The sequence below is a fragment of the Hemibagrus wyckioides genome, linkage group LG06, assembly GCF_019097595.1.
Source record: "Hemibagrus wyckioides isolate EC202008001 linkage group LG06, SWU_Hwy_1.0, whole genome shotgun sequence".
In the NCBI taxonomy this organism is placed as follows: Eukaryota; Metazoa; Chordata; class Actinopteri; order Siluriformes; family Bagridae; genus Hemibagrus; species Hemibagrus wyckioides.
The window spans coordinates 11,644,086-11,664,795 of NC_080715.1; the positions used below are offsets into that span (position 1 = coordinate 11,644,086).

General features: G+C 39.7%; 1 protein-coding gene across 1 annotated transcript; it reads left to right on the forward strand.

The window, feature by feature from the left end:
* Positions 1–7,486: 7,486 nt before the first annotated feature.
* On the forward strand, positions 7,487–18,977 carry igfbp5b (insulin-like growth factor binding protein 5b). Its single transcript, XM_058391530.1, has 4 exons — positions 7,487–8,291; positions 14,834–15,051; positions 15,139–15,258; positions 15,430–18,977. The coding sequence occupies exons 1-4, from the start codon at positions 7,955–7,957 to the stop codon at positions 15,562–15,564; spliced, it is 810 nt and encodes a 269-aa protein (XP_058247513.1). The 5' UTR covers positions 7,487–7,954; the 3' UTR covers positions 15,565–18,977.
* The last annotated feature ends 1,733 nt before the right edge of the window (positions 18,978–20,710 follow it).

Consider the following 20,710-nt stretch of genomic DNA (forward strand, 5'->3'; position numbering starts at 1 on the left):
AATGCATGAACTAGTTTTTCTGCATCAGATACAGATAAAATGTTCCTAAGCATGGCAATATTTCTAAGATGGAAGAAGGCTGTTTTTGTGATATTGGAAATATGATTTTCAAAGGATAAGTTGCTGTCTAATATTTCGCCCAGGTCTTTCACTGTTGAGCTAGTAGTAGCAGTACATCCTTCTAGATGCAAGCTGAATTGCGAGAGCTTCTGTGTACTGGTTTTTGGGCCAATAAGTAATATCTCTGTCATATCAGAATTTAATAATAGGAAATTATCGGTCATCCAATTTCTAATATCTTTAACACATTCAGTTAGTCTAGACAAATTAGATATTTCATCTGGTTTTGATGAAATATATAACTGGGTATCATCGGCATAACAATGGAAACTAATTCCATGCATTCGAATGATGTTACCCAATGGAAGCATGTATACTGAGAAAAGCAGAGGTCCTAAAACTGACCCTTGTGGGACCCTGTATTTCACTGGCACTACACTGGACAGTTCTCCATTTAAATCTACAAAGTGGTATCGATCAGACAGGTAGGATCTAAACCATTTTAATGCCTGTCACTGCATACCTATGTGATTTTGTAAGCGATCTCTGAGAATATTATGATCTATAGTGTCGAATGCAGCACTAAGATCAAGCAGGATTAAAATCGAGATGCAGCCTTGGTCCGAAGCTAAAAGCAAGTCATTTGTGATTTTAACTAGTGCGGTTTCTGTACTATGATGGGGCCTAAAACCTGACTGAAATTCTTCAAGGATATTGTTTTCCTGTAGGAAGGAGCATAATTGGGCATATAAACAGAATATTGTTTATTGGGGATTGGGGATATAAACAGAAGGTTTGAAATCGGTCTGTAATTTGATATTTCATCAGGGTCTAGTTTTGGTTTCTTAAGAAGAGGCTTAATAACTGCTAACAAGAGATTTTGGGACATGACCTAGATATAAAGACGAGTTAATAATATTATGAAGAGGCTCTCCAGCTGCATGTATCACTTCTTTCAGCAATCTAGTTGGAATTGGATCTAGCAAACACGTTGTTGATTTAGCCGTGGTGATAAGTTTAGCTAGCTCTTCCTGCCCTATGCTGGTAAAGCATTGTAGCTTTAAGTGTGGAGCTATAGGCTGGTCTGGATCACCGGATGCTGTCAATGGTTGAACATCCAATATTTTGTTCCTGATACTATAAACTTTTTTAGTGAAGTCCTCACTACTAAACTGTGCTGAAATACTCTCTCCAGAAATCTGATGCTTTGTTAGTTTAGCCACTGTACTAAATAAGAATCTGGGATTGTTCTGGTTTATTTGTATCAGATTGCTCAGATGCTCAGCCCTAGCAGCTTTTAGAGCCTGTCTATAGTTGGACAGACTGTCTTTTTATGCAATTCTAAAAACTTCTAATTTGGTTTTTCTCCACTTTCTCTCAAGGTTACGGGTTGCTCTCTTGAGGGCGTGTGTATGACTATTGTACCATGGTGCAGGTGTTATATATCTGACCTTTTTTAGTCGGATGGGGGCAACAGTGTCTAGTGTGCTGGTAAAAATATTGCCTATGCTGTTGGTTACTTCATCTAGTGCATCTGCATTTAGGAGTAGATTGTCTGCATAAGCACAAGCCCTGTACCAAATTAAGCAGATACCAGGTATTCAGTAAAATGTGGACCATAGGGACAATTCATCTCAAGTGCAGAAGAGCAGGTGTGTAGGAAATATCTGCTGCAAATTAGCAATAGCTCCAACTACAAATAACAGTGAATAGTGTGTTATATGAAAAGTGTGTAGTATGGTGTGGGAATACCAATTATATATTGCTTAGCTGCATGTTAAGCAGTTAACTAGCATAATTTACCAAAATATGGAGCATTTTAATGGCAAAAACAGAGATGGAAGACAAGCTCAAGTGGAAAAAAGAGCAGTATTGTCCCACTCGCTCAACAAGGAATCACTTATCTCACCAAAAGCTCCCCAATGTAAACAATGTTTTATAGCACACATAAAAACAGCCCAGAGGCAACTTAGTGAAAGTGTATGGCAAATATACCATACCATTTAGCACAGGACAGGTTACTGCATAGAAAGCATTCAATTAAAAGCAGACAGCTGAAATGCAATAGTGAGTGCTAAGTGTATAGCATGTGAGGGATAAATCCCAATTCAAGGAATGCAGAGAGAAGTGGCTGTGCACCACTGCAGAGGACAGAACACCTGTAGCTCCAAGAAAGGTAACATGCTGCTAAGCAGATAGAACCAAACCATGTTTATGTAGCCCAACAGCCATGCAGGCAAAAGGTAAAAGTGATGTTTATTGTATCATAATAGTATAACATGTACCTGGTGCTTCTATATACTATTTGCATACCCGACCCCTCTCACAAAGAAACTTGAGTACTCCACTCGGTGTCCTTTACTCTGACACTGAGTATTGCTGACAAATTTAATAATGAGGAGGGACCCGTTTAATTATTATCTTTTAAAGACTGCAGTATAATTCACTTGGAGTGTATCTGCCAGCTCTTTGCTTCACACTGACTGACAAAACAGAACAGTTGGCTCCTGTTCTCTGTTACTGTTTTTTTTTCCCCTTTGGCTTCTCTCTCTCTCTCTCTCTCTCTCTTTCTCTCTCTCTTTATCTATCTCTTAGCTCACTGGAAAAGGAGGTGTAAGACAGGGGTTATAACTCAAGGAGCAAGATGGTCAAGTTGATATATTGTTCAAGTAACCTAAAATAGAAACTACACTGACAGTCTTGAGGCACCTTGTCTGTCAGTTGCTTAAGAAGCCAGAATATATGTTTCTGTCTTTTCAGTGCCTGTGGTTCCATGGCCAGCTCACAGGTCCTGAATCAAACAACAGGGCATTCAAACCATAATGAAGAAAACATCTACACAAAACAGCGTCTACTTACAACTTGATGTTTGAGTGGTAACCAATGTAAAAAAAAATATATAATTTGATTTCTAAATATGTTTAATACCTATCCTACACCGCTATTGTTGTGTTTGTGGTGTTCATTCTGACCATCAAGACAAAGTTTCATTTAGGAAAGACAAATGTGATCCATGCCAAGTTTATGGCTGATAATGTTTGGTCAAGTCATTGGCTTAACCCTTTGCTGACAGAGGAGCTGCTAGTATGTGGGTTTGGAATCTACAAACTCCCTTTTTGCCTGAGGATAATTTACTACATAATTATACACTCTGGAAAACCCTTCCATGTCTTCTCTGAGCCTGTTTGAGTGTCTCTGCAGAATTGTGGACACAATGAGCTCCTTGATTAAATCAAAATTTCTACCCAGCCTCTAATCAAAAAGTGGGAACCTAGCACTACATTACAGATCCTCTATCTGCTCCTGAATGAAAACCTCAAAACTAACAATTTAGCTGTAATTCTCAACTTAGTCAACATTTTCATTTTGGCTCAAGACAACAGAATGCTGTTGTTGCTGGTTGGTATGAAACAAGTCACACTGTTCCACTGAACAAGGTCATGGAGAGCAAAAACAGAATGTGGTTATAACTGAGTCCTCGTTGTGGTCGAAGAACCAGTACCTTTCTAAATGGGTGACTCCAACGTGTACTCCAACAATACTCCCATTGTAGTGTGTGCATAACACATTTTTGGTGGAGCACCGTCAAAGATGACAGATTGCTGGAAGAAGAAATAACAGTTGCACGTAAATAGTGACACTACCATGAATGACAGCAGGGCATGTCGAGCATGTATCAATAGATCTACGAGCTACGTGCCTGACAATACTTGGGAAAAAAGATCTGGAAATGTAAAACACAATCATCAGACTAGAACTACATGTTTAAAGCACAGATGATATTAGGGCAGCAATAACAACTGGGCACTGACATGGTGGTATCTAAGCACATTTTTAACATTTTGTGTAGTAAAATTCTAAAACACAGTTTCACCCCTGCACACAATGTTTAAATGAATTTCTGTTTTAATGCATTTTTACCGATTTAGTGTGAAATGAAGCCCTGAATACATTTGTAGTCAATGAAAACCTACCTGCTTAATATCACTGTGTGAATAACATGTAATCCTATAATAAATGCAATATAATTATAGCTCCAGAATACAGCTGTGCACTGGAATTTTATGTGTAAAGCTTATTTTATATCTGTTATTCGGTTTGAATTGAAACTGTCTAAATATTCCCCAAAACATAGAGGACTAGTAGTCACTGTATTCTGTCTTGTCTGGATAGAATATACAACGATGATTCATGTTATGCTTGCTAATGTGATGTGATGGTTCGTGGCAAGCTCTAAACAATCAGATCATTCATTTGACCAAAGTATAAACATCAGGAGAAACGTAACTATAAGTTTAAATGCATTGCAGTCCTACCTATATGGTCAAGTTGGGCTGATAGAGAAGGACAAAGGTAGCAGACTAAAGGATAAGAAAGAGAGGGAGAGGATTTGAAAGAAGAATGACCAGTGTGATTGTAAAGTCCTTGGCAGCTGCAGAGTTTCATTCAACAGCCAGACTGTTTAATCCCAGGAGATGGGCCTGGATGAGTTAGGCAAACAGGGATCCCTGAAACCCAGCACCACCTCCTGCTCTTGGGGCTTAACACACTCGCTGTGCCCAGAACTTTCTGCAAACAGGCTGCCATAGGCCACTAGTGGCAACATAATTTATGAATATTGCCAACTGCTTGCTCTTAACCAGTATCCAAACGGAAGACTTGGGGTTACTTACATCTCTCTCTCCATTCTCACCTTGTTTGTCTTATTAATTTTTAGGACGCAAATAGAACCAAACCTTAACGAAATGAAGAGCAGATGTTTTACCCCTGAAACTTGGATTACTGAAATCAATTCTGCAACTGCAGCTTTTAATATGGAATGTAATGAAGTTCAATCAGATTCAATCAGCATCCATCACTTCTAGTCCCATTGGGTTTCCTTAGCTGACCAATTTAGCTGTAGTGCATGTGAAGTCATAGAGCATGTAGAAATTCTTCCAATAAGCATCTTGTTGCTAACTGCAGGGAGAAAGTTTAAACTTGAGAGTGTGTGGGGATTACTAACAGTCTGATGGACACTTCTTTTGCTGACTTCTAGTGTTTTTGGCTCTTCCTTGGCCTGTTCTTGTGTATGTGAGCTGGCGTGAGGGAGTCATCTATGTGGGTGACTGTGTACAAAAGTTAAAGAGCATGAAAATAACAATTTCAAGTAGAGTAAATATTCCTGAGACACAAGTAATCAAAATGACTGACATCAGTGGCGCCTATCTCAAGACTATTTGTAAAGTTAGATAGTTTAACGTTGTTTCTAATTAAGCTATGTTTGTAAAGTCCTCTTACACAAATGAGATTAAGGTAAAGCACTGAATTAAATTGAATACTACATACATACAAAGATACATACATACATACATACATACATACATACTACATTGAATTTAGCTGGTGCTCAAAAAACGATAAAAACCCAAGGGATATTTTCTACAAGATAATCTACTAGAGCTGACATTTACATTCGGAAATGATTCTTTTAGAGTATAAATGTTTTAACCAAAATAAAATCTGTCATCCTGAAAGTACATAAAAAATGGCTGTGGTCATTCAAAACTGTAGATGAGAAAAGTAGATGAGGACAGGTGACTTTTTAAAATAATGGTGTTAAGATTTCCTGACATGTGGCAAGGAGATTTTATGTCAAACCATTAAGCTCATGTATAATGGAACATTAGAATCATCGAAAGCATCAACACAAACGTATACGCGGTGTTGGTCTAGCTGTGAATCTAGGCCGGTAATTGTGACCGTTTTCCTCCTCATTAGCAAGTGGATTACATTTCCAGCATGTTTCCAATGACTTCTGTAACCTGGATCCTCTGAGCTAATTTTCTTTCCGAGTTAAAGAACTGGGAAGCCAACCAGGGCAATTTGACACCTTGTATGACCTGAAGGGAGTCCGTGTTTAAATTCTGAACTGTATCTCACAAAAGACTAAGGAAGAAGAAGAAAAAAACTGAAAAAAAAGAAAATGCGTAGCATAAAAAATACTTAATCAAACTGTCAGTATCATATAGATTATATATAGTTTACAATCAGAAGTAATGTTTACAGTGTTGGATTGTAGCACAGTGCAAGACAGCAGATGTGATGTAGCTCTAATAAGTATCACCATGCATTTTTCGTAATATAAAGTACTTGTTTTGAATGTGCATAACATTTTAATAATGATACCAAAAACTTCAGAAACTACTATATGCTTTTGAAGTGTTGAAGTGAAGCATTATGTTGACATTGAGCAAGTGACATACTGGTTCTATTTCTATGAAAATACTGAGTGTGGAACGCATTCAGAGGCCCACTTTTGCTTTTGTACTGAGGAAAGCTTCAAGAATTGTAGGACGTGCCACCAACAGCTCTAATCATTGCTAACAGCTCCTTCTACTGGGCATCCAGCAAACTACCCAAAACTCTTCTGCAGTGAATAAGCATCTGCCTTAACTATAGACTGGCAAAGCCAGTGGGAGAATGGGAAATCCCAGCATGAGAGGTATTTAGGAAGCTACTTGGGAAATAAAGATGTTAAATGCAGAAGTGTTTTTGACTCAGGAATACGGGCTTGCTGAAAGACAGCACTGAGGAAGACAACACACTTGACCTTCTCATAAATCACCACATGTAAAAGCCATCACAGAACAGTCTCTTAGGTAAATGAGGAGCATGGAAAGAGGGTAGAATTCCGAATCAGGGCAACTGCAAGAGCACATGCAGAGCTTAGATGTTTTGTTGTTGTTGTTGTTATTGTTGTTGTTAGGCTACAACACAATCATACTTCCAGCTGTAATGCATTCTTGTTTTTTAATTAATAATATAACACTATAGTATAGCACTATAATATTCTCCGTGATGGGCACTGGGTTCCTTTCTTTCTTATGAAGGTTGCTAAATGTAGAAATAAGAAACAAATCAAAATTTTAGCTTAAGTGATACAGTTTTCCGACTCCAAAACTCATTTTAATTGTCAGTGCTCATCATCTTCCGCACTACCAGTGAAGGATTTTTTTCCCCCATTTAGGGAGGACAGCCTCATGCAATATGCAGCCACACAAAAGCAATTCAACACCCCCCTAACTACCCCCCACCTCTTGTGTGTCATGTGCCACTTTTGCGCACCTTGAATGAATTTGTCCAGCTTAACATGCATACAGATGTCATATCACACATTTTTTACCATCATCATCATCATCATCAGTGTAAATGGTTTTTGGGTTAGTTGTTTAGTATTACTTGTGGAGATTGGCCAAGACACGTGCTTGCCGAGGCTATTATTCTCAAAAAAAGGGGAAAAACACGGCTGCGTCATTTATTAGGGCGTGAGGTCTCGTTGCGTTTCGAAACCCTGCAAACTTGGTATCACTTTAGCCATCAGCGTTAAAGACGGAATTCTGTTGCTGGGGAGGGAGAGAGGGAGGGAATAAACACGGTGGCGTGTTGCCAAGATGTGGCAAGTGCGCCTCCCTCCAGCGCTGCTCGGTTTCGGCCGTTTTTAAAAAGGCAGGGCGGCCCGCACTCGCTCAGTGTGCTCGCCAAAACTTGTGCAGACGCGGGGAAGAGATCAAGAGCGCAGCCGCAGAAGGGAAAACGGCTGCGGGTTCTGGAGCGCCCGAGAGGCTTGCGCACACGCTGGACCTTACTGTGCTGTCATTAAAAACGGGCAATGTTCAGAATAGATAGTCTGTTCTAACGTTGTGCAAACTGATCTGCGGATGTTTTTAAAGCGCAACATTTACTGACCTTTCTTTGTGACTTGTGGATGCGGACTTTTTTCTTCCAAAGTTACTCATTTTATTCCAAAATCTGATGACCTGAAGCAAAGGTGTGTCGGAGAGTGTAATTACGAATTTGCTCGGACGTTCTGATCATACTGGAAAAATAACAATAAATAATCTTTGAAAAAAAAATGCTCCTTAACTTCTTATTCGTGATGGTGCCGTTTCTGTCGGCTGTGCCCCATAGCTCGGGCTCATACGTGCCGTGCGAGCCGTGCGACCAGAAGGCGCTGTCCATGTGCCCTCCCGAGCCCAAAGGCTGTCAGCTAGTGAAGGAACCCGGCTGCGGTTGCTGCCTCACCTGCGCGCTCGCCGAGAATCAGCCGTGCGGCGTATACACCAGCACGTGTGCGCACGGACTCCGCTGTATGCCGCGCGACGGAGAGGAGAAGCCACTACACGCATTGCTGCACGGCAGAGGGCTGTGCTCCAACGAGAAGGGCTACAAGGCATCGCATCCGCCTGTGGGTAAGTGCTGGGTCGCTTTGCGCTCCAACCTGAGCGTGCTGAGTTCATAGTAGCACCAGAGATTACTTGCATCAAAAATGTTTCCAAGCTGTGCATAGATCACCAAAATGGGTCACACATTAATATGTAGCATCAGTTACATTGATAGCAGAACATTCCAAGCCAAATATGGTTGACTTTAGACACATAAGCATCAATTATTTAAATGTGCTTAATAATTAGTCAAGAGTGGCCTGGTTATGAGTATTTAAGGTTCTATGGCATTGTGGATGTCTCAGCTGCAACCAGTACAAAAAAGTGGAATGAAAGCTCTATATGGTTTCATCAAGGTTGAGTTGTGATTGGACATCATTCCAAAACAATATCTGGGTGTTGAGCTTTTACTAATTTGCGATCAGGGATACTGTATATCAATCAGACTCCGGCACTTTGTAGTTATCATTGATTTTTGGTACATTACTTTTTGGATATTTGGTACATCATTACTGAATTGACACTGAAGAACTTTGAATGCACTGCCACTCATTCGCACTTCCATTGCACATCCCCTCATGCCTTCCTGTATGCTAATAGAATGCAAATGTGTTCCTTAAGCTTCACCAAAGATACCCTGAACAGTTGATGAATGCACTGTTTGGGCACTCTGCCGCATGGTCAACATACACGAAGCAGTGTTGATATAATAGCCCAGTCCTCAATCTTGGTCCTGCACTCTTCCTGACCTGCACCTGTCAGTGTTTCCCTGCTCAAACACACCCATATTAACATACAATTTGCTTAATAATGACATGATGTGGTGAGTCATGTGTGTTGGAGATGAGAAAACACTCAAATTTGCAGCAGATGTTGTCGAACCATCCCATGCAAGACCAAGTGCAATATGTACCTCTTTCCTAGAATGGGATTGGTGTACTTTCATAGTTGCTTTGTTGATGGAATATTTCATTTACTTGCAAGACTCAACGTATTATGCACTACAGCTAATTCTTTGGCCTTTTGTTCATTATTTAATTACCTGCAGCTGAAGACAGTGAAGACTGTGGGGGGAAGATTTATGGGGCAGTAGATCTTGGTTAGTCTGAATTTAGGTTTACATCTGGGGGTGGTGCAGAGAGTTGGATTACTGTTTAAAGATTAAATCTGAGGGTAGGCAGAGAGCCATGGTTTGGGCATGTGTGCCCAATGCAGCTGAAAGCTTCAACATGCTTTTTTTGCGCTTAACTTTTTTCTGCCAATCTTCATTCTATACATGTTCCTTATATGAATTATTGTTGATAGTCTATGGAGCCTGTGTTAATATGAGTTTATTTCCACGTGTTGGTTTTATTGTTAAACCGCCCCCACCCCATTGCTCCCTGAGGCCACATAAATCCATGGGACAGCATGTGAATGGAATTTGCTCTGTTCTTCAGGCATTGTTTGTAAAAGGGAAGGATAGCTCACAATTTCTTACAAAATGAGAAACAGAAATATGGTTGTACTCTATGGTTATGGCTTTGTAGGTTACACACATGCACACCCACGCACATGTTCACACACAGACACATCAAAAGTCTGTCTGTGTCAGGGGCTTGACGTGAGTGTGTGTGGAACAGCACTGTAACAGGAGCAGCTCTTCCCCAGTGTGTGATTGCATTGGGCGCTTGGTCATGCCACAGTGATTCAGCAAAACACATTTGGAGCCACTGTCTAAAGAGCTATAAAAGCACTGGATGGATTTAGATGGGTGCTTCTTGTCTACTGTAGTGTTTAGTTTCAGCCCGTTTTTACCAGATGGACAGGATGGACATTAATGGAGAGGTCAAGCATGACCTAAGTTTTATTCTTCTGAAGTAATAATTTCACCTGAAGATCACCAAGAAGGAAGTAAAAGCAAATTATTTCCTCTTTATGGGATATGCTCGAGCATCTAATTTTACACTGATAAAAAACTAAGGACAAAAGCTGGTATACAGTCAATGTATACCAAACTCACTTAATGTTCTGTATAAATTAAAAGCTTTTGGTCATGATGGTTTACACTTATCAGTCAAATCTAACCATAGGCACCACGTTTCTTTACGATCAGCACCAAGTTATGATATTTATGGGAGGTTGCTCATAATAGCCTGTAAATTATGTTTTTCATAATTGCTGTTGTTTAATGGCAGCCAAAACGAACTACATATCAGTATGCAATTTATTATAGTGTGGTATATATCATGTATAGGGTACTTCAAACACAGCCCAAATCACATTACTGATGGTGTAAATGGTCAGTATAAAAGACTCAGGTAATACCACTGGCTGAGCAGTTGTCATTCAAAGCACGATCTATGCAGTATGTTTAAGTAACTATGCATATGTTTAAAATAAAGGATTTTATCCTGAAATATTGCTAGTGCTCTAGCTACTGGCATCTGTATTCCTGAGCACTGAAACATTTGTCGCACTTAAAGTGATTGAGGATTTTACACAGTTTGTTGGACATTCCAGCAGGCAACACAGAGTTTTGGCACATCAGACGCTTCACACTTGCCATCAAATATGACTAAATGGTAGCTTGCTACTTGTCCTCTGATCCTCATGAAGGACCTTTGTGTTATATTTCAGCAGACTCCTCTGTCAGAGTTCACAAACAATAATTAAAGATGGCTCAAATTTTTAAAGCTTGAGCAGCACATGAACAAGCATGTTGCACACTGACAACATAGTCTTAACTAATGGACCTTTACCTGAGGCAAGAAAAAATGCAAACATTTGGATTTGGTTTGGTTTTGTACTACTTATTTATGGGTGCCTTATGTAATTCCTGGAGATTGTCCATATTTTAACTGCAATCATAAGGGCAACAAAAATAAGGCAGTTACTTGTACAGCACTAATAGTTACATACTATGTCACTGGCAGGAGCCTATACAAGTAGCACTGAAAGCAGCACCCAGTTTTCCATCATTAGATTGGTTTTCACTGCTATAGTTCATTGCAGAGCTCCAAAGTCAGGCTCCAACGCATGTCTCAGACAGCCACTCACCTTCTCACAATCATAGTACACAAAAGGAGATCCTATTTGGCAAGCTTGAACGTTTTCTCCTAATAAACTTTAACAGCAATTTGTGCAGTCCACATTTGTCAGCAACACTGGGAAGGCTAGTTGGTAACAGCTGTGAAGGAACTCAGCTCCTACAATAGTCTATTCTCTTGAGGATCAAGCGATTGTTGGGTTGTGACATTCACGTACTGGGCTTTAAGTGTGAGCCTGTGTGGCTGTTCAAAACAATTGAGAGGTTGCTATGCTTCCGTTTTATGACTTATGACAGGTTATTATAATTCATAGGAACATTATGTCCAAGTTGAAAGCAATAGACTTGACAGGAACAGCATGTGGTTCAGGTGTCAACCTGTTGAAATATCCTGTCCGGGGTTAGAGGATGCTCACTTTGGTGTCACTTCCTCCAAGGAAGGGAAACAAAAGGTGGTTAGTTTTTTGACCAAGCGTAGGTTCAACAGTAAATGAAAACGCCTGGGGGAGTTGGAAGATGAGCCAAAATTATAACTTTTGCACTCAGCAAAACAGCTTCTGACAAAGTTTTTTTAAACAAAACCCAAACTCCAACGTTCGGTGAGACCTCAGACCAAAATTAGATTTGCACAGGATTACAGTGGCTTACGTCTCCTTGTGGGTTTTTAAATACTTGTGACAAATAAATCTGTGGCAAGCTTGCCTCCTCAGCCCATTCATCAGTATTTAATGTAGTATTATTCTTCATGCTGCCGCTTGGAAAAATAGTCTGTATGAAGAAGCTGATAGTGTGGCTACACTGACAGATCCAGAGAGGGACACAATAAGGGTTTCTTCGTCATCTGGATAAAGAAATATACTCCCATTATCAGCAGACATTAATTATCCCGCTATAAAAATGTTTTCTGGTGGAAATGTGCCATTTTGAACAAACATGTTGAATTATATTTGTTGTTTCATAGCCTGAGTAATGTCAGCAGGTCACATGGTGTTTCCATGCCCTTATTCAATAGGATGGGGGCCATAATGTCAATTTTATAAAATGATTTATTTCACTAAATAAGCAATGGATCTATATGAGTCCATTATCTTATGCATCTTTTCAACTATTATAATGTCATTTTTGTTGTACATTTGCCTGTAGAGAGCAGCTTCTCTCTGGCCTTCTTTGGCCCTTTGTCTGCTTGCTGCTCTGTTTCAGTTGTACAATCATGCTGTGAATTTGGGCCAGCTTTTAAATATTGAGCAGCGGAATCTGGCTTAGGATGTCATGGCTGGCCAGTGACTTGAACAAAGCAATGAATGCAGAGTGATAGACTAGGCCAGTAGCATGTACTGCTTAAAAGTTTTTGTGGACAAACTTGGGGATAACTTGCGGACGACTTTATTAGATTACAATGGCAAAATGGTGAAATGAGGTTATAATTGTTTGCTATAAAGGGTAGGAGAGAAATGAAAAGCAAAAATGAACTTGGTATAACAAAATCCAGGGAGCAATTTTAAAGTAAAGATAGTAAATCTACAATTATTAGTCAAATATACGAAAAATCTAGAGGGATTACTTTAGTAATCAGACAGCAAGAAACTGTAGATATTGATGAAGTATAATTGGCCAATGCGCATGTTAATATTTAAACAGAGCCCTATCAGATGCACCTTGTTTTCTTGCTCAGGTCCTCTCGCCTTAATGAAAACTTTGCAAGGCTAAGCATAGAGTCACCAATACCTCTTTGCCATTCATTGCAATACTCATTTGAATAGAGAGGCTGCATGTGACATGTCTGGCTTGGCTATGGTCCAGGGACTTGGCCAAGGCTCAGATGTTAAACACAGACAGTGTAACACATCCCAAGCAATTTGCTAGGTTGAGGCAGGTTTTTACAATTCATTGTAATTTTAATATGCATTGTTTTGATCTGCAAATCTTTTCCACGTCAAACCCTTTATATGTTTGGATTAAACTTAAATGAAAATAGTTATATAAATAAAGATTGTTATATATTGTTATTAAAGATCTGGGTCTATATCTAGCTGAGTACACAGAGCATGGAAAATGTTTGCTTTGTCCACACTAAAAGAAAATAACATTTACTAGCAGCAAATGGGTTTAAAGCTCTGTCCATTGTTCATTTTTAAAACAAACATACCTGGTTACGTGTTCCTTGCTGGCACGCAAGGCCAAATGCGACACAGTATCATAAACATCAGTCATCAGTCATTTTTATAACTCTAAAAGACCTTCTAAGTATGAGGTTGACTGTGATAGATGCGATTCAGCAAGCCTGCTGGCCTGTCATGAAGCCTGGCTACAGGGAACATTTCAGTGCAGAATTTAGTCTGCCAAGTCATGAGTTGCAAGATTAATTTCAAAGAGTCAACCACTGCTCTGATAGCAACTTCAGAAGCCAGGAACCTGGTTCCAGTAATCGCCCTTCCCCCATGTCCCTATCCATGGCTGCAGTGTCAGACAAACTCTTTCAACACCAGTCTGCTTGGAACACCCCTGTCTTGTACCGGGTGTCACTGTAAACCAGACATTATATAAGAGAAACTAGACCATATTAACCCCACCTCTGTCCCCTTCCTTAAAACTAGCTAATGGTGCTGCATGTGGTATGCTATCAAACACTTTCTGGTTAATGGATAAATATAGCTGCATGTTCATACTAATAGCTACATTTTTTGGGTTCAGGGAGAATTTATATAGTCACTCTTTAGTAAAACCTGCTTCGTAAACTTTCTCTGGTTTACGTTTTCGTATTGAGAACTGCTATGGGCCTGTTTTTATTCAACAACATTCAACAGCAGGTTTGCTGTAGTTATGATAGTAAAGCAAACCTCCTTTTAAATTATGTTTGTTTTTTTGAGCAGCTCTCACCACACATCACGTTCATGTCACATGGTACACGTAGCTGCTGAAAAGTATAGTTTAAAAGACTACCAAGCCTTTGGGAAGTGTCACTCTTCATGTAAAAGTACTGTAGACATGGCTGAAATGTGTTATCAAATCAGTAGAAAATGTCTTCTCTAAAATACATAGTACACTCTACTCTTTTTTTATTACTGGCGTTTTGTAGTAAATCTCAGTCTCATTTGCATATTCTGCCAAATGCTTGCTGATTTGCGACTCTCATAAACCAGCCTTCAATAAAGATTTAATGCTATTTGGCCACACTGGTGATTTAGCTATTGGCTGTTTACGTAACAATGAAGTGAAGTCCCAGTGAAAGTGTAACTCCATTTCAGGCGCCTTGTTGAGATTTGGGTAGGAGTTTAGGGATTTGTATGGGAGGGAGCAGGGCTTGTCATCACCTGCTGATCCCTTTCCACCTCTGTAAACAAATGCAAAGGAAACATTTGGCGGGAACGCAGTTGGTTTCAGGTTTATTTTAAGACACTAATCAGACTGTGAAATAGTAAGCCGGTCTCACAACTTTTTTTGGTCAAATTTCATTCCTCTGAGCCAAGGCATGCAAGTTTGCTAAAAGTGTTGGTGGTAAGAAGTGAAACTCAGATTTTGGTGATTATTGTGTTCTCTGTAGATCGTGAGTCTAAAGAGCTTGACGAGGCAATGAAGACTGACACAACGGAGGAGCAGCTGCCTCAATCCAAAGTATCTACGTACACAAAGCAAGACCTAATCAACACCAAGAAACAGGTTGCTATGCGCAAGGACAAGAAGAAGCAGCAAGAGAAGCTGAGGTCCATGGGTCCGCTGGACTACTCACCACTCCCAGTTGACAAGCATGAAACCGAATTCGTAAGTTACAGTAAGGGAGTGGAAAATGGAAAGTATGTCACTGAGTGCTAATGACCTAATGATTGTTGTGTTGTCTGAACTATAAAGGGTCCATGTAGAAGAAAGCTGGATGGGATCATAAAGGGGCTGAAAGACACCTCCCGCATTGTGGCTCTATCACTTTATCTGCCCAACTGCGACAGAAAGGGATTCTTCAAACGCAAGCAGGTGTGGAATAAGTCTTTAAGGATTCATACAAATTTTTTCAACATACAGATGCATAGAATATTAATTTAAAAGAGTATTAATTTAATCTAATGATTGTCTGGTGTTTTTCAATGATTGATAATTTAACACCTCTCTTAATCTCTCTCTCATATCTATCTATCTCACATGTAGTGTAAACCCTCACGTGGTCTGAAACGAGGAATATGCTGGTGCGTGGACAAATATGGAGTACAGTTGCCAGGGACCGACTACAGTGGAGGGAACATCCAGTGCAAAAACATGGAGCCTGGCAACAACAACGAGTGAGGAGGGATGCGCCATGATCACCTAAGCCGAGGCTCGCCTCCTTCTTTCCTTCCCACCTGTCCACCCGCCAGTCACTCTATGATTTTGATCCGAAAAGAAGAAACAAAACAGAAACAAATTTCAACAAAAACAAATGATAAACTTTTTTGACTGAGCGCTCATCTCTAACTTGGGGTACCCAGTCAATCGCAGGGTTTCTGCTGTGTTAAGAGCTGGGTCCCAGCAAAAGATTTTTAAAAATATATACATTCAATTATATATTTTTATAGAGGCTGGGGTTTGAGCACCATACTTGTTAACATACAGCAAAAAAAAAAGAGCATATGGTATGTTAATTATTACCAGCGCTATCTTTTACATCTTTGAGGTTAAGGTGTCAGAGGAGATACCTCAAACTCTTATTATTGGAAGAACTATAAAATGTTTTGTTTGTTTGTTTTCCAAAAAAAATAATAATAATAATGTCATAGAGATGGGCTGATAAAGCTCTCTCTATATGGCTATTTGGTCCTCTCAGAGCACTTATTGGGAAAACCTTGGAAATGTGTAACTTCACCAAGTTCAGTGTATGTGTGTGTGAATATGTCTGTCTGTCATTGCATGTGTGAATGTATGTGCAGTTGCATGAAAGAGAAACATGGTGGACACCTTTTTTTTTTTGTCCCATTTTAGTTTGTTTTCCACCCCATGAGTGTGTGGCAAAACCCCAATGCCCCCCCAAGAACAGTTATTGAGTAGGCTCATTGCTAGTTGTTAGCATTCTCTCACTGGCCAACTCTTTGAGAGAATGATGGTGTAGCAGTTTGACATGTTTGACATACCTGTCTCAGTGACGCTGTGACTGTGTAGCTTGCCTAAAATGCCAACTGTGCCTATGTAACCTGATGCTGGCGTACACACTGATCCAGGTGAATGGATAGCTGATGTGCTGGCTGTGACCTGAGGTTCCATCATGTCCAACGTCTTCACAGATTCTTTGTTAGAAGAGTGCAAAGAAACGTCCACACCCAAAATCATCTGGTACCCATTTTGCAGCATAAGTATCAGTATCCAAAGTGGAATACTTGGTGTTATGGTCTAAGAAAGATGCCAATGGCCTGACACTAACTTTCCCAGAATTTGGGCTTGAAGTAACTTGACTTTGATGGACATTCACCTTTGAGAGTGGTGGCTTCTTTCTCAACCTGTGACAAGTTCTTGAAATAGATTCTTTCTTTTATTATTATTATTATTATTATTATTATTATTATTATTATTATTATTATTTGCCTTCAGTGAAGTATCAACTTATCCGCTTATGAGCCATTTCCTTGACCAAGTGCTTTCACTGAAATGAGTGACACCTTGGCATAGTATATCACCATTAATTGTAGATTGATGAATGTTTTCTGAGGAACCGTTATCAGGAATTGCTGCTTGGAAAACAAGTTGTGCATTTTAGCATGTTTTCATTGTTACAACTTTTGTTGTAGTCTGTTTTTATTGTTACAGCCACCTAGTCAGTTTGGGACCTTGGTCATGTGAATGAAGGTCTTCCCCAGTCCACCCCAACCATCCCACCCTCAACTTTTTTTTCCAAGCCACACAATGACTGTGCGTCCTGTTCTCGAAATTCAATCTTCTGCATGGCATAACTGCACCTTTTGCTTTTTAAAGGGTGTCATTTGAAAAAGAAGGCACATTTAACTACCATTGTCATTCAGTGCATTTAGAGTTTTATGTGAGTCTGTGTGTATGTTTTAGTGCCTTTCTACATACAAATACATTTGAATACTGATGTGAACGTTACACAGTAGCCAAGGGGATAAAATCGGTTAACCATTATGTACTGACGAGGGTCCTCGGTCGCTTTCAGATTTATATGTCAAAGATATTTCTGTCATGCCACGACTATTTTAAAACACCTTGTAAAATCACTAGCTGTGAAAGGGAAGCTAGTGGGTATACCTATGTCTCTCATTGATTGTTTCTTTTTTATCTCAATGAATAAGCTGAATTTTGAGACTGCAAGTGTATGTAAATGCTTGAGAGTAGTTCAAGTCGTTTTCAGTCAAGCTACATATGAACAGGGATACACAGAGGCCTTCATGGCCAGCACAGGCTGGTGATTCTTTAGCAGAAAAACCAGCAAGAAAAGCCATTCCCTGCCACAGTGGTTCCGCTCAGATCTTATTACAGAGCTCATGTGATCATAGTTTCATGGCTGGGAGGGGGCCAGTAATGCTCGACACAATGAGATAGATGAGACGCTACTCCACTAAGCTTGTCTCTAGTGCTGCTTCTCTCTGCTATTGATAGCTACACCATTATCAAAAAAAAAAAAAGACAAAGAACCACAGGTTGACAGAACGTCCCAATGGCGAGTCTAAATGGAAAAAAGTGAGCGATGACAGTCTCTCAACATGTAGAGAGAGAAAAGAGAGAGAGAGTTTGTCAGAGTGAAGGTTATAAACAGACCTTTGCAGGTGTTTTAAATGAGTTATAGAGGAGGTGTTGTTCACCATAATTGCACAAATGGCCTCTGAGGAGGAGGTGGAGGAGGCCAGAGCATTTGCCAGCATTATCCAGGTCCTGATTCGTGCTCAGAGCCCCCTCCCGCTTTTCTTTTTTCTTTGTTTTTTTTGTTTGTTTTTTTGTTTTTTAAAGCAGCTTGCACTTATGTATTTACAATATTTCTTTCGCCATATGACAGCTTCCTCCTAGCAGTGCTGACTCCAAAGCACATCTCAGATCAGGTGTAGGAGAAGCAGAAACAGGCCTCAGACACAAGCCCTGCCTGAGGACTTTTGACAGGGGCTTTAGTGGCCCATGCCTGACAACCACCTCTTCATCTGGTGGGGGAAAAAAAAATAAAACACACAGCTATTGATCTCAGTCCAATCTCTACTCATCTACTCTTACATCTACCAGACTATGTGCCTCACTGGCACCCAGGGAGAGGGAGAGAAGGTGAGAGCCCCAGGCCATGATCATGCTCTGGGCCTCACTACCCCGTCAAGTGGGGCAGTACAAGAACACACACCACAGCACACAGCACACAGTAGATACTGTTAGCAGGCTAGGCTATAGGGGTCTCGGAATCTGTGAGCAGGTTCAAGCAGCCAGTGGTAAATCAGTGACTGCTCTTCTGGTCTTAGGACTGACATCAAAGGCTGTAGGAAATGATTGCTCATAGCTTAGATGTGGTTTATGAATGAATAATGTGCATGGAGGTGACACAGCCAAGTTCCTGTTGGTTTGTTTTGTGTTTTAATACCAAATTCTAAGTGTCGATTTACAAAAATGGTGTTCTAGCATCAACCAAAGAAAACACTCTTAAAACTAATTTGTCATTTCATCCTGAATCACCATGTTTGACTGGATCTCTCGTTTACTGAGATTCTTTAAAAATATCTAGTGTTTTGAAAGAAGAACAGTCACATCAGTCCAATATAACCCACTGTGATGTTGCTTGGTGCCTTCACCAGATTCCGAATCTTCAAAATGGATAGATAAATACAATATTCACAGCTCATGATACAGTAGTATTACAGCTTTCTTTCTGAATCACTAACAGTTTCTTCTTGTTGTTTTCTATTTTTTTGTGGATGAGAAAAGACTTGATGATTGATCACATTGACATGTGGCCTAACATGGCATTTTCAAAAGAAAAAAAAAAACACCCATTTGTGGCAGGAGGACCGTGAAAATGTTCAGCATTTGGAACTCTTAATAAAACAGATAAAAAGAAAAAAAAAAAAAAAAAAAAACTCAAATTATTAAGAAAGTAAATATCACTGTAATATTTATTCAACTTGTAATTTATGTACTCTTTTAACCTTTGTCTTTTTTGTTATGACAAAGCATTTATTTAAATAAAGTTATGTATTCATTTAAACTCTTGTGTTCTACTCGTTCTTTTTGTTATCACAAATGTATTTGTCTGGACCCATTTGTTCAAAATGGAGCATAAATGATATATTCACCATACATGCAAATAAGATAGGAATGTGTGCACTCGTATGCCTTAGCATACAAAGGAGTCCAGATCTATCCATCATTTTAACACAGGATCGTATGCTTCATTGTACAAGCTATTGTTGATAAATTTGTTTATTGTTGAAAGACGAAACATTGCTGATTAGGTTATTTTGAATGCAGACTTTACATTAAAGGCCTGCCCCAAGGCTAATCACCTGGTTTCCAACAGCATTAAAAAAGGCTCCACAGGAACTAGGAAGTCATTTATTAGGAGCCCCAACTTCAAGGGGGAAACAGATCAACACAATGAAAAACCTCACTATTCAAATTATGGAGGTGTGCAACATCACAGAGAGATTCTGCAGGGTGATATTGCAGAAATACCACCTTTTATTACAGGGCGAATGTATCAGAGCAAGTTAGCATAAAGTCATGCCACATGGCTCCACTGATGCCTGTTAAAGTCAGTGGTGGCAATGAGGGACAAATCTCAAGCTAACATTTGCTAAACAGAAACATTTGTTAAACATAAACGCTGCGGGTGGTGGCTATAGTGCTGAGGGCATAGCCTTCAGTTTCTGTTTTGTGAATACTGTAATTCCACAGCCATCTTTCCTGGAATAAGTAGAAAACACAACCAGTAAGTAGGTATCCAGATGTGACTCACCCGCTTGTCCTAAGAAGGGCTAGTATTCGTTCAAAAGAGACAGATCAAGGAAACAGATTCAGCAAAACATGTGCAGGGGATTTGATTTGTGAGTCAGTGGACATGACAATTACGGTTGCCTTCAAAGAATCTAACAACTGCACATTAGACTTCAAAGCATGTGTGCCCCTTTTATTACTTAATGAGGCCAATAGCTATGGATAACTACAGGTGGCATTTTAAGCCTTACCTTAAAGAATGATTATCACAGAAATTTGATAAACACACAGTTTAATTGACAAATTGCATGAAAATATATCAATAACATTTTATGTACTACCTTTTCAAAAGGTGGTCTGGGGACCCCCAGGGGTTTGTGATGTATACCCAATGTCTCCCTGAGGGTACTGCTTTCTATAAAATCACATGCCTGTGATGAAGATTAGAATCAAGTAATGTGAATGTTCTTATGATTTAAATGAATTTCATATAATTCAATTAAATATATATTTCAAGTGACTAGTCACTGACTGGTCACTT